Here is a 13,286-nt window from a genome sequence, read left to right as displayed (position 1 = left end):
ATGGAGCAGAATCAAATTCATGTCGCAACAAATATTGATCTTGATTCCCGAATCTGCATTGTTAAAGCTTAAAATGGAAAGCTTCAAGCGTAGATTGAAAATTTCCAAGCTATACTTCAAGATCAGAAAGATTCTCTTTTCTTCGAGAAGACTTACGCCATATACCATACGAAGAGGAAGACATTGCAATTATTGACGAATGCATTGCCAAGGCCCGGGAACTGGAGTCAACTGCTCATGAGAACCTCCCTGCTCGGCCCGTTGCTTCTGACTCTTTGAATACTACCTCCGAGTATTCGGGAACCGAAGGAGAAATTGAAGAAGATGAAGGTCTCGAACCGAAAGCGGAACAACCTTCTCCCAATTGAGAAAACAAAGATTCTTCTCTCCCTTCGAGTTCTAGCAGCAAGAACTAATATATATATTTTTTCTTTACTTTTTGTAACTATGTCAAAACCTCTTTTCACATCTGATAATTTTTTATTTAACTAACAAAGCTTCAGGAATCTTTTCACATCCGATAGCTTTTGATTCCCGACATGAACACTTATGAAATCTACCCTTTGACTATGAGGATTTCATAAGAGAGGGCCCTTGTGTTTACGGTGCTCTTAAAGAGGACGTCTCCTGTTCATTCCGGCACAAGCATTTGAAGAAATAAATTGACTTATCATTTGGAGAAGAAATAAGATAAAACTAAAATGACTTTGATTTATTCCCGCTATCTTTAAAAGTACATTTACATAAACATTCTTTTGCTTAAATAAATAAAGCTGCCAATATATGTGGCTATCTTGTACAACTTATTTTTACGGGGCTGATCATGCAGTCCCCAATCCTTATAAGATATTGATCTCAGTTCTAACAATCTTCGGTCTTTGTAACACTTTTTGGGTCTTGTAATGTATTAGTTCCCCCCGCAGTATTCGGATGCTATGTATGAGAATTCGAACAATGGAAGTCTTGTATTTGTCGATGATCCTTCCTTCGTAGTATGCTTTACATTACTACCTCATTAAAAACCTTGCCAGAAAAACCCAATTGGGACAAAAACTGGTTGAAGGAAAAAAGAATACAGCACATACTTTCATCACTAGCAAGGATCTTCAGCAATATTATCTTTTGAGGTGAGTCACGTTCCAATTGTTTGGCAATTTAACTCCATCTTGATTTTTCAATTCATATGAACCTTTACCGATTATATCTGAAACTCGGTAAGTTCCTTCTGATGTTGGTCCCAACTTTTCAGTGTTAACTTCCCAAGTGCTTTGAGTAACCTTTCTCAAAACCAAATCCCTAACTTTAGAATATTAAAGCGATTGTAATATCTTTCCATCATTTGCTTTTGTGCCTCCTCAAATATGCCAGATCTTGGCGCTCTTTAAGCAAATCTAGTTTTACAAACAACGGTTCATTGTTTGTTTCTTCGTTTGCTCAAAAAAACCTTAAGGTCTGTTCCCCCACTTCCACTAGTATCAAAGCCATTGAACTGTATACAAGTGAAAAGGGTGTTTCACCCGTGCTCGGCTTCAGTGTGGTCTGATATGCCCATAACACACCTGGTAGCTCATCTAACCACTTGCCTTTAGCATCTTCTAACTTTTTTTAAGGTTTTGAATAATTACCTTATTGGTCGACTCCGCTTATCCATTAGCACTCAGGTGGTATGGTGAAGACATAATTTCTTTGATCTTCGATCGTTCCAAAAACTTTGTGACTTTGGAATCTATAAACAGTGGCTCATTGTCACAAGAAATTTCTTTTGGTATTCCAAATCGGCAGACTATGTGATCCCATATAAAATCGATCACTTCTCGTTCTCCGATCTTTTGGTAAGAACCTGCTTTAACCTATTTAGTAAAGTAATCAGTTAAAACCAAAATAAATTTTACCTTATCGGGCTTTTCTGGTAAGGGACCGGCTATATCCATACCCCATTTCATGAATGGCCATAGAGACACCACCAAATGTAAAAGTTCCACTGGTTGATGCACTAACTGTGTATGGCGTTGACATTTATCGCACTTTTGTACAAATGTCTTTGTGTCTTTGTCTACAGTATGCACCAAAACGGTTCTCGCAGACTCCTTCATGAACTTCCCTTATCACATAGTCAACCTCCAATGTCCCTCAACATCGAGCCAATGGTCCTTGGAACGACCTCCTGCATAACTATCCGTCAATAAGACAATAACGAGCCACCTTGGTCCGTATACTTGGTTCACCACCAGCTCGGATCGCACTTTATTTCGATGACCTTGGAACCTAGCCCCCAAGCTAGCTCAAGTCCTACAACCAAAGCCTTGTACTCGGCTTTATTGTTAGTTAATGGTCTGCCTCAGGGTTTCTCCCAAAGGAGTGATTAAAACTACCCCGAGACCGAACCCTTTTATGTTGGAAGCTCCATCCGTAAATAAGGTTCAAATCCACGATATTGTTCCCGATACCAACGCTGCTTCTTTAGCAGCTAAAGGTATTAATCCTGAACTGAAATCCGACACGAAATCGGCCAAAACTTGTGACTTGATTGCAGTCCTAGGATTGTATTCAATGTTGAATTCACTAACTTCGACCGCCCATTTAGACAAATGACCTAATAACTCAGGCTCTTTAAGGACGTTCCTTAAGGGAAAGGTTGTCACAACAACAACTGGATGACATTGAAAATAAGGTCTAAGCTTTCGAAAGGCAACTACGAGAGCTAAGGCTAGCTTTTCAAGGTGAGGATATCATGTCTCTGCTCCTGATAATATTTTACTAACATAAAAAATGGAAAATTGCATACCTTCTTCTTCCAGGACCAAAACAGCACTTACCACTACTTTAGGAACTGCTGGATAAATCAATTGTTGCTCACCTTCTTCTTATTTTGACAATAACGGAGGGGTAGACAGGTACCTTTTTAGATCTTTCAATGCTTGTTGACATTCTAGAGTCCACACAAAGTCATTTTTTCTTTTTGAAAAGTGAAAAAAATGATGACACTTTTCCGCATACCTCGAAATGAACCTGCTTAGAGCCGCCAATCTGCCAGTCAATCTATGTACTTCCTTCGCACTTATTAACTAGTTCGGTATATCCTCAATGTTTTTGAATTTTTCGGGGTTTACTTCGATTCCTCTTTGAGAGACTAAAAACTCCAAAAACTTATCAGAACCAACTTTGAAGGCGCACTTCTCCGGGTTGAGCTTCATATTGTATTTTCTCAAAATGTCGAATGTCTCTTGGAGATGCTTTAGATGATCTCCTGCATTCAGAGACTTAATTAACATGTCGTCAATACAAATTTCCATCGTTTAACCTATCTATTTTTCAAATATTTTATTAACAAACCTTTGATAAGTGACTACGGAATTTTTAAGCCCATAAGACATTACATTATAGCAAAATATGCCAAAATTTGTGATGAAAGAAGTCTTCTCTTGATCTTCCAGGTCCATCCTAATTTGATTATACTCGTAATAAGCATCAAGAAAACTCATTAACTCATGCCCGGCCATAGCATCAATCATTTTATCAATGTTTCGCAATGGGAAAGAGTCTTTAGGGCATGCCTTATTTAAATCTTTATAATCTACACACATTCTAAATTTGTTATTCTTTTTAGGCACTACTACTATGTTAGCAAGCCAATATAGGTAATTTACCTTTCGAATTGAATCTATATTATGTAATCGAGTTACCTCTTCCTTAACAAACTTGTTTCTGACCTCTGCTATCAGTCGTTTCTTCTGTCTTACCAGATGGAAGTTAGGATCCAGACTCAGTTTGTGGACCACCACCCCTAATAGGATACTTGTCATATCTGAATGCGACCATGCAAAACAATCAATGTTAGATTTAAGAAAATCCATATTTTTAACCTAAGTTCGGGACTCAACTCCATTCCTCAATGGAATTTTCTTTCCAAAAATTCTTCGAACAAGGCCACTCGTTCGAGCTTTTTCGCACTTGACTTGGTCGCATTCGTCTCCTCCGTTACCTAAAAAGACCTCGGTACTTGATATAATTCCAATGACTCCTCGTCTTTATCATCTTCAATTGAGATGGAAGAAGGCACCGGTTCCTGTAATTGTTATTTGCTCATTTCTTTGACCTTGCTACAGGAAACGGTTACTGCGTTCATCTCCCTTATAGCCAATTTATCTCCTATGATCTGCTTGATCTATTCTGGTGTTGGAATTAATAGTTGATGGTAGGTTGAGGCACATCCTTCATTTCAAGTATCCATGACCTTCCAAGGATTATATTATAGCCCATGTCGCCATCTACTACTTCGAATAGGGTGGTCTTCGTGGCATAGGTAGGCACCAAAATTTCTCCTCGTGTGGTGACACTTGTTAAGTTGAACCCGGCCAAAAGCTTTGTTGCTGGAACTATGTTTCCGGTCAGCTTCTCTTACGTCAAAACTCTCCATTATATAATGTTGCCTGATCTTTCAGGATCCACCAATACACGTTTAATTTTAAAATCTAAAATATTAAGAGAAATTACCAAAGCATTGTTGTGCGGTAGAAGTAGTCCATCAGTATTATTTTCTGTGAAGGTGATGTCACCTTCTGAAATCTTTCAGATCCTCTTGCCATGAGTCACCGATATCTTCGCCTTCTTTTCTACCCATAACGTTACCTTATTTACTTCGTCTACTCCGAGGATCATGTTGATTGTCATTCGAGGTGATCCTGCTACCGGCTTTGATGGTTCTGCACTATCCCAATTTCACCCATAATTGTTCTTAGCGCGGTCGCTTAAAAACTCTCTGAGGTGACCATTCCTTAACAACGTTGCCACCTCTTCAAGAAAATGTCGACAGTCCCTAGTCTTATAGTTGTGAGTCCTATTGAATTCACACTATATTAGGATCCCTTTCGCTAGGATCCGATTGGATTGGTTTGGGAACCTAGCTTCTTTAATATTCCTCATCGCCGACACCAATTCTACCAGACTGATGTCAAAATTATAGTCAGATAATCTGGAATATGTCAAATCTCGAGATCCCGATGTCTCTTTCTCCTGCAACGATCTATTACTTCGACCACGATCTGACCTCCTATCGAAAGCGAACCTTTTCGATGACTGAAAACTTTTATTTCCATGCTCATTGGTCCTCTTGTAAGGTTGACAATGACTTCTAGAGGACCTCCGATCTGCATCAAAATTATTTTTAAACTTATCTTGATTCCAATCACAATTCCGTCCTTCGGAAGACACCGCAGAACCTAATTGATCACTTCTATTATGATCTTTGACTCATAGAGATTGTGAACATCTGCCCATGTGGTTGCCCGAAACTCTAGAAAACTTTCCTTCAATTTCTGGGAGGCATCAGAACTCAATAGGTTGAGACCCTTTATAAATGCCTCCGATGTCCACTCATCCTGTACCGCTCGTAACAACATCCTTTCCTTCTAAAACTGGATCACGAACTCTCATAACAGTTCGTATTCTCCTTGGGATATTATGAATATATCAGCCTTTCCTTCTCCATGAGGAGCGCAAAACATAACACGAATTTGGTGCTCGCTAGCCAAAGATAGTATAATTTAGTTATCATCTCTACAAGGATTGAATTTAAATAGTATTCAATTAATTTCTAGATTTATGCTATTCAGGATGATTATCACTTTGGTTGGGATGATTAATACCTAAAATTAACTATGAAACTAAAATAATAAACAATTGATCACTGGAAGACAAGAGTTGAGCAATACTAAACTATTAATGGGAGAAATAAAGGTCGTGACAGGATAGGTACAAGATAGCTATCTGGGATCCAACTCTAGTTCAATTCACTCTAATATTCTAATGATTCTCACTAATTCACTAGATGATTAGTTCAAAGGTGTAGCCAAGACTCCTCTCTCGATTAAATTTTAACTCTAAGAGGTGAACTAATACAAGCATTGTAAAAATATTCAAGCATGCGTTAATGGACTGGTCTTTAGGAAAACGTCTCTCGAATATTCTCCTTAACTTGATTTAATCAACAATTCAACAAGCTCTTCCGATTACTTAAGAATCACTGAATTAAACCAAACAAAATAATGTAAAGATAATCACTAAAATATTCCTCTTTCGATTAAATAAACTGGTGAATAAAATTGCGAATAATTCAAAGCTCCATAAGCGAATTCAAGCAAAGAACTAGAGTTAAGATCCACAAATATCAATCAAAACACCATATCTGTCAAACCCTAAGGGAACTTGCTCCATAATTATGGAGGAAGTCATCACGAATATAGTTAAAGAGTGAGAAAACAACAATCTAGCTTTACAATCCAAACTCCCATATTGAATTGATGGAAAGATGATGAAATCCTGTCTCTTGTAGCCTCCAATGTCTCCAAAAGCTTACAAGGTCAAAAGTCTTCTAAAAATCATGTTTTTGTGTGTATTTACACCATATAGAAATGGTCCCGGACGAAACTACCCTTTCCAAGCCAAAACAGAAAAAATACTCTAAGAATTTTGTACACGTGCATCGTGCCTCGCGCCGCACTATGCGATGTGGTAGTGGAGAAGTTCAGAGAGCACATTTTGACAGGCACCAGCAATTTACAGTGCCGCGCTGCATACAAAACTGCCCTTTCCAAGCCGAAATAGAAAAATACTCTGAGAATTTTGTACACGCACATCGCGCCTCATGCCGCACCATGCGATGCGGTAGTGGGGGAGTTTAGAAAGCACATCGTGCATTTTTTATAGAGTAAAATTATTTCTTCAATTTTTGATATCCATACTTGGCTCCCAACCCCCGAAAGCGTTCTCGGTTTAATTTTTTGGGCTTTTACTCAGATTTCAAAGCTCCACATTGTTCGATTTAACTCCAGCTTTATCTTTTTAACTCGGAATCACTTCCTGCGAGGCATAAAAAATATAAGGAGCGTAATTCACTATCGTTTAAGCTCAAACACAAGTAAAATGTAGTAATTAGAGTGCAAACTATGACTAACACATAGGTTTCTAGCCTATCATCAACACCCACACTTAAACTATTTTTCGTCTCGAGTAATCAAACTACACTTCACATAGAGACGATCTTTAATAAAAGAAACTTCCCTAACGCATCATGCCAAGAATATTTAAAGACGACTAAGCACCCGATCATAACATCCTAGCCTCAAGACTCGACTCAAAAGCACCACACATTTCTCACAACCTGCTCACTTACTCTAATACAGAGGCCAAAGTCATTGCCTATTCGTCGCAAGTCATGTGCCCTCATACCAAAAATAGAGAGTAGTTCCTCACACAATAAAGTTTAAGAATAAGTAGGAACTCAAGATAGAAAGAATTCACACACTCTCAGAATTAAGATTCATGTGCCACAAAAGTCGTACCATAGGCTTACTCGTAGTGTAATACTCTACTATTTGAGCTCATTCAGTCAAAGATCAAGTAGGACTTTAACTGATTATAATATAGGCTGCGGGACGGGCATGATATTTGAATATAGTGACTACACCTCCTTAAGCACTTTAATACATATACATTAACAATTTAACTTCACACTTGTGTTGAACCAAACCTCAAACTTTACACATAATAACATCAAGCTCCCAATATCTTTAAGCACAAATAAGATGAGAACTACCACTAGCAAGATGTCCAATTTTTTGTTCTTTCTAATACATACACAACTCTCTTTTTTCTTTTTCTTTGTTCTGATTGATTTTTCTTTTTTCTTTTTCAATTCCCTACATATGGTTCTCACAAATTTTCAACTAGTGCACCTTTCTCCATTATTCTTACTTCCACTCAAAAGCCAATCATACCTCAACTTAACTTTTAACAAGCTCATAATAAATTCAAGTGCTCAAGAGAGGTAAGAGGTTCAAACAGATAGTCAATTCAAAAATGGATCAGGTTTGTAGTGTGGTTACCAAAGAAGTAGGATTACAGACTAAAGGGGCTAACCAGGATACACAACAATTAGGCCGGTCATAAACATATAATTGGCTCAACAAAAAAATACCTATATCACTCCTAGACTGAACAAGACTTCTATTTCGCTTTGCAAATATACGAAGCAAGTTCTAGACATCAATTGACATGCACAAAATATCAACAAAATCCTTAGACACACATTGGCACAAAACTCACTTAGGATCGAATCTATCCCGGCTCTCTAGTCAAAGCAATTAAGCAACATCAAAATCAAATATTTTATGGCATTTATACATGAGTCAAGAACTAAGTCTAGGCGTCACAACTAAGGCACTCACCATTCTCAAGGCACAACAAAGTCAAGAAAAACTATCTCCATTTAATACCATAGCACAAGACTTCTCTATTCCTAATAAAAGAAAAACTAACTACACCCAATTCAAGCAAAACACCTTGAAAATGAACCGCGACACAAAGAAAAACCAAGGAGGAATTATTACACTACCTAGAAAAAATAAAATATTTTTTCTTCGACTTTGATCCCTCAAGAATACAGTCGAGAAAATCTATCGTCGGAAAAAGTCAAAAAACAAATCTTCAGTCAAAAGAAAAAAAACAAACACATATGTACATAATTACATCCCCCACCCCATACTTTAAATTGTGGCATGTCCTCATGACACACAAATAAAAAGCAAGAGGTAAAGAAAACTCCCCTAAATCATCTAGTCGGGGTCTGAGTCGAAGTCGGGATCTCTTTTGCACACCCGACCCAGTGCACCTGAGAGCTGCTTTTCTACCTTCGTTGGGTACACCCCACACTTATCCTGCTTACTCTCTCCAGTTCACTCCCTTAAGGCCCCCATTGCTCCTTCCATCTTGAAGACCACCCTTTTGTCCCTCACTCTGAACATGGCTGCCTTTCGTGGATGTCCAGAATAGCTCTGCCAGTAGCCAAGAAGTGTATCCCTAGAATCAGAAGGATCTCCCTATTCTCCTCCATGTTCACCATAATAAAGTCCACATGGAACACAAATATATCCACCCGAACTAGCACATCTTCCACTATTCCTTCAGGTATGATTGTAGTTTGATCCGCCAGCTGTAAGGACACAGGTATCGACCTGATTTCTCCAATCTCTCCCTCCAATTTTCTGAAAATAGACAAATGAATAAGATTAATTGAAGCACCTAAATCACACATAGATTTTTCAAACTTAATACTTCCTAAAGAGCAAGGTATAGTAAAACTCCCTGGATCTCCATACTTTTGAGGGAGCTTATTTTGCAGAATGGAACTACAATGCTTTGTGAGCTTGACAACCGATGTTTCTTCTGATTTTCGCTTGTTGGACAATATCTCCTTCAGGAACTTTGCATAAGCTGGCATATGTGAAAGCACCTCTGTGAAAGGTATATTCACATGCACCTGCTTGAGCACATTTAGGAAACGCTCAAATTGTTTGTCCATCTCCTTTCTTCTCTGCTTCTGAAGGACAGGTAGAGCAGACATGCATTTGCTTTCCTCAACCTCCTCGTTCATTGAATTTCCATCCTTTTTCTTCTTCAAAGCTCTAGTCTTCCCCTTTTTCTTTAGACCATCACTTCACCTTCTTGAATGTTGTTATTTTTCTGCTCCTCCAAAATCTCCACATGTCCTTCAATCAACTTATCCTTTTGTTTTGCCCTGGGATCCTCCAATACATTCCCACTCCTCAAAGACACTGCATTTATTGTCTCTTTTGGATTTCTTTCCGTATCAACAGGGAGAGCTCCTAAAAACCTTCTTAGACAATAAATTAGCAAGTTTACCCATCTGTCTTTCCAAGTTTCGAATGGTTGTGCCCTGTTCTCTGATAGCCGAGCCATGGGTTTCAAGCCACCCATTTGTCTTAATAATAAAGGCCTTCATCAGATCTTCCATGCTAGACTGATTAAATACTGGAGGCTGATATTGCTGCCTCTGCTGATTTTGAAAACCTGGAGCTCCCTATCCCTGGGGTCTGGATTTGTTCTGTTGTCATGCATTCGCACTACCACCTGGTAAACTCCAAGGAAAATCTGGGTGCCTCTGCCCTATAGAGTTAAAATTGTTGCCACTTTGGTAGTTGCCCCTGTCAAAGATCCCCACAGCATTTACCACTTCATCTGTAGTCTAGGCCTGACACTCATGCATTGGATATGATTCATTCCACAAAAATCACAGAATGGTGATGGCTGGCTCTAGACCTTGGCTAAGGTTAACTTTCTAATCTCTCTAGCCATGATGTCTAGCTGGGCTTGCACTGACATGTCAAAATCTACCTAGAGAACCCAAGCTGATTTTCTTCTATCATTACTTTCAACAGGCCATTGGTTAGCATTTTCAGAGAGCTCATCAAGAATTGCAACAATCTCCTTAGGAGTCTTCTTCATTAAAGGACCTCCAACTGAAGTTAGAGTTTGTCGTGAGGAAGGTGTCAGTCTATCCCAAAAGTCTTGGAGTTGCATCCATAATTCGATTCCATTATACTGACACTTTCTCACTATTTCTTTGAATCTTTCCCAAGCTTTGAAGACCGTTTCAGTACCTTCTAGTCAGAAATTATGGATTTCCCTTCTAAATTCACTATTTTTGCAGCTGAGAAGTATTTGTCAAGAAATATATTAGTCATATCTTTCCATGTCCTGATCGACCCACTTGATAAGCTTCGAAGTAAGTGCTTTGCGTCATCCTTTAGTGAAAAGGGGAATGTCCTTAAGTAGACTGCATATTTTGGAAATCTGTTGTACCGGAAAGTGTTCATGATTTTCTCAAAGTCCATCAAGTGAGTGTTAGGATCTTCATTCACCTTCCCCCTAAAGACACAGTTGTTCTAGATGGTTTAAAGCAAGTCATGCTTCAACCCAAAATTATTTGTTGCTATGAGTGGAGGTCTGACATTTGAAATTCCCTGATTGTAGACTAGTCTGGCATAATCACCTAATGCTCTTCCAGGTCTGGGCATATTATTTTCAAATTCATCTTCAATGAGAGGTCGGTTCAGGTTGAATCTTCGTTCCCCGTGCCCGTCAATCGTTTCATCAACTCTAAGAGCTGCTTCAGGAGCTGCCCGTGCAGTTGCTTCCTATTGGGCTGCTCCCGTGCAGCCAAATCAACTATCTCCTCACCGTCTTTTTCCATGTTCTGTTGGGTTGAAGATTTCCCCAAGAATTTTCCGGTGAGTGCTTTCTCTTTTCTCAGTTGTTTCAAGTGTTTTCCAACTCTGGTTTGTAAGGTATTACTTCTTTTGAAGAATATCGAGTCATACACCAACGAACTTAACCTTTTGCCTGCACACGGAAGAGAAAAACCATGACGAATAAAATAAAATTTATTTCTGAATTAGCACCAAAAACTATTTTGAACACTATTGATTGCCAATCCCTGGCAACGATGCCAAAATTTGATGAGCGCAAAACGCAACACGAAATTGATGCTCGCTAGCCAAAGATAGTATAGTTTAATTATCATCTCCATAGGGATTGGATTTAAACAATATTCAATTAATTTCTAGATTTATGCTATTTAGGTTGATTATCACTTTGGTTGGGATGACTACTAAGTAAAATTAACTATGAAACTAAAACAATGAACAATTGCTCACTGGAAGACAAGAGTTCAACAATACTTAAATATCAATGGGAGAAATAAGGGTCGTGACAGTATAGGTACAAGATAGCTATCTGGGATCCAACTCTAGTTCAATTCACTCGAATGTTATAATGATTCTCACGAATTGACTCGATGATTAGTTCAAACGTGTAGCCAAGACTCCTCTCTCGATTAAATGTTAACTCTATGAGGTGAACTAATATAAGAACTGTGAAAATATGCAAGCATGCATTAATGGACTGGTCTTTAGGAAAATGTCTCTCGAACATTCTCCAAACTTGATTTAATCAACAATTCAGCATGCTCTTCCGATTACTTTAAAGAATCACTGAATTAAACCAAACAAAATAATGCAAAGATAATCACCAAAATATTTCTCTTTCGATTAAATAAACTGGTGAATAAAGTTACCAATAATTCAAAGCTCTATAAATGAATTCAAGCAAAGAACTAGAGTTAAAATCCACAAATATCAATCAAAACACCATATCGTCAAACCCTAAGGGAACTTACTCCATAATCATGGAGGAAGTCATCACAAATATAATTAAAGAATGAGAAAACATCAATCTAACATTACAATCCAAACTCCCGTATTGAATTGATGGAAAAATGATGAAATCCTGTGTCTTGTAACCTTTCATGCTCTCCAAAAGCTTTCAAGGTCAAAAGTCCTACCATGCAGGAACATGCCAGGACGAAACTACCCTTTCCAAGCCGAAATAGGAAAAATACTCTGAGAATTTTGTACAACCACGCTGCTCTGCGCCTCGCACAGCACCATGCGATGCGGTAGTGGGGAAGTTCAGAGAGCAGATTCTGACAGGCAACAGCAATTTACACTGTTGCGCCGCCCCATACGACGTGGCTGTGCTTTTTTTACAGAGTAAAATTGTTTCTTCGGTTTTTGACATCCTGACTTGGCTCCCGACCTCCAAACGTGATCTTGGTTTAACTCCTTAGGCTTTTACTCAGACTTCAAAGCTCCACATTATTCAATTTAGCTCCAGATTATATTTTTAACTCGAAATTACTTCCTGCAAGGCATAAAACACATAAGGAGTGAAATTCACTATCATTTAACCTGAACCACAAGTAAAATGCAGTAATTAAAGTATAAACTATGACTAAAATACGGGTTTCTAGCCTACCATCACTCTAGCATGAGTGTTGATAAACGCATATGCAAGCATTTCAAAAGAACCAATGGAGTGCTCAGGCAAGAGAGAATACCAAGTTAACGCACCCTTTGTCAGGGTTTCGCCAAACTTTTTCAACAAAACAAATTCGATCTCATGTTGGGCCAAGTTTTTTCCCTTTACCGTCATAGTGTAGGTCGTGATGTATTCCTGTGGATCCGAAGTCCCATCATATTTTGGTATATCCGGCATCTTAAACCTTTTTGGGATCAACTCTAGTGTTGCGCTTGGTTTTAACTACAACTGCATGTACTTCTTTGAATCTGGTCCCTTTAACACCAGCATCGCTCCCCAGATCTGATCTATCCGAGTATGGAACTCTTTAGCGTTTTGGTCCATTCGCTCATTCATTTCTCTCATAAGTCTCATGAGCTCGGTATTTAAAGGGTCATTTAAGTTATTGTTCCCAGGTCCACTATCGGTACTGATCACGCTCAACTATGCCTTATAAAAAAGACAATGCGGTCGTTGCAAATATAATCCGGTTTACAAGTCCGGAGTCGAATCCCACAGAGAACTAAGGCTTAGCTACAACTGTTCACTATCACCAAGAAGACAAGCTTGAA

At 38.6% G+C, this 13,286-nt stretch overlaps 1 protein-coding gene across 1 annotated transcript; it reads right to left on the bottom strand.

Moving 5' to 3' along the window:
• Window positions 1–8,788: 8,788 nt before the first annotated feature.
• LOC104218299 (uncharacterized) lies at window positions 8,789–9,430 on the bottom strand. Its single transcript, XM_009768755.1, has one exon. The coding sequence runs from the start codon at window positions 9,428–9,430 to the stop codon at window positions 8,789–8,791; it is 642 nt and encodes a 213-aa protein (XP_009767057.1).
• Window positions 9,431–13,286: the final 3,856 nt, after the last annotated feature.

The sequence above is a fragment of the Nicotiana sylvestris genome, chromosome 3, assembly GCF_000393655.2.
Source record: "Nicotiana sylvestris chromosome 3, ASM39365v2, whole genome shotgun sequence".
Lineage (NCBI taxonomy): Eukaryota > Viridiplantae > Streptophyta > Magnoliopsida > Solanales > Solanaceae > Nicotiana > Nicotiana sylvestris.
This window is presented reverse-complemented; position numbering and strand designations above follow the sequence as displayed.